Genomic DNA, 1,083 nt, shown 5'->3' on the forward strand with positions numbered 1-1,083 from the left:
GGCGGGACCCCTCGTGCCTGGTGCTGCAGGAAGAAGATGATCCCGTGGGAAGACACCAGGCGCAGCTCCAGGTCAAAGCGTTTGGTGTTGCTCATCTGACTCTCCACGCTGATGCGGGCGAAGCCAGAACCGTCCAGGTATGACCCGTCTGTCAGCCAGGGGTCGCCGGTGGACTTGGATCTGCAGGGTGGGGGGCAGTGGTCAGTGGATGCAGGGAGCCGGGGGACCATGAGCAGGGCGGCACGTACCGCGCGCAGGGCTTGTCCGCCACTGTGTCGAGCTGGAAGGTCTCCTCGAAGTTGTATAGACTGACCACCTCCTCGTTGAGGGTGTCCATCTCAATGCAGCCCCGGTAGCAGGGCAAATTGAGAGGTTCAGGGGGCTGTGGGCACAGCTGGTCAGGGAAGCTCCCTCCCAGGATGAGAGGGAAGGACAGGGTGACACCAGACACTACCCACCACTCCTGGCGAGGGCACAAGGCTGCCCAGCAGGTACCAGGGAGGCCAGGGTCTGGCCCTGGGGGTCAGCCTGGGCCTCCAGGACAGGGTGGCCCAGGCAGGGCAGTGCCGGTGGGGTACCGGCAGGCCCAGGCTCACCGTGAAGCCCCTGGGGTAGCCCCCCACGTAGAAGACGAAGTCATCCGGCCGCAGGTTGAGCAGCCCCTCGTCCCCGGGGGCCACGGTGTCCCCCTTGGTCTCGTGAATGGTCTGCTTCTCCACTGTGACCGACATGTGGCCGAACTGCAGGATCCTGAGGGCAGCGGGTGGGTGAAGTGGCGGGGAAGGGGGGGAAGGTAAGGAGGGGGCGATGTCCACGAATCACTTGCTGGGGAATGCTGTGGTGGGGGGCATTGTGGGGGGCGCTGGGAAGGGGGGGCTCTGGCAGCCCTGGCCGGATTTGCATGCGCTGGCGACCAGCAGCTGGGGGGATTTAATAAGGGGCGGGGGAGGGCGGGGAGGGCCGAGGGCCCAGCTGGTGCCGGCCCCTGAGGACCGAGATGGAAATTGAATTAAATGGGAAAACGAGCTGCCGCTCGCCGGAGCGGGCCCCGGGCGGCCCCGGGCAGGGACCGGACAAGCCCCG

General features: G+C 66.4%; 1 protein-coding gene across 1 annotated transcript in view; it reads right to left on the minus strand.

Moving 5' to 3' along the window:
* LAMA5 (laminin, alpha 5) overlaps positions 1 to 1,083 on the minus strand; it is a 36,287-nt gene that overhangs the window by 3,668 nt on the left and 31,536 nt on the right. The window contains exons 43-45 of the mRNA XM_012728158.1: positions 597 to 819; positions 249 to 382; positions 18 to 180 (exon numbers count right to left, since the gene is read on the minus strand). Of these exons, the coding sequence (XP_012583612.1) occupies positions 18 to 180; positions 249 to 382; positions 597 to 819 (520 nt within the window). The remainder of the gene's footprint in view (positions 1 to 17; positions 181 to 248; positions 383 to 596; positions 820 to 1,083) is intronic.

Source organism: Condylura cristata, unplaced genomic scaffold (genome assembly GCF_000260355.1).
Source record: "Condylura cristata isolate star-nosed mole 26May11 unplaced genomic scaffold, ConCri1.0 scaffold00022, whole genome shotgun sequence".
Taxonomy (NCBI): domain Eukaryota; kingdom Metazoa; phylum Chordata; class Mammalia; order Eulipotyphla; family Talpidae; genus Condylura; species Condylura cristata.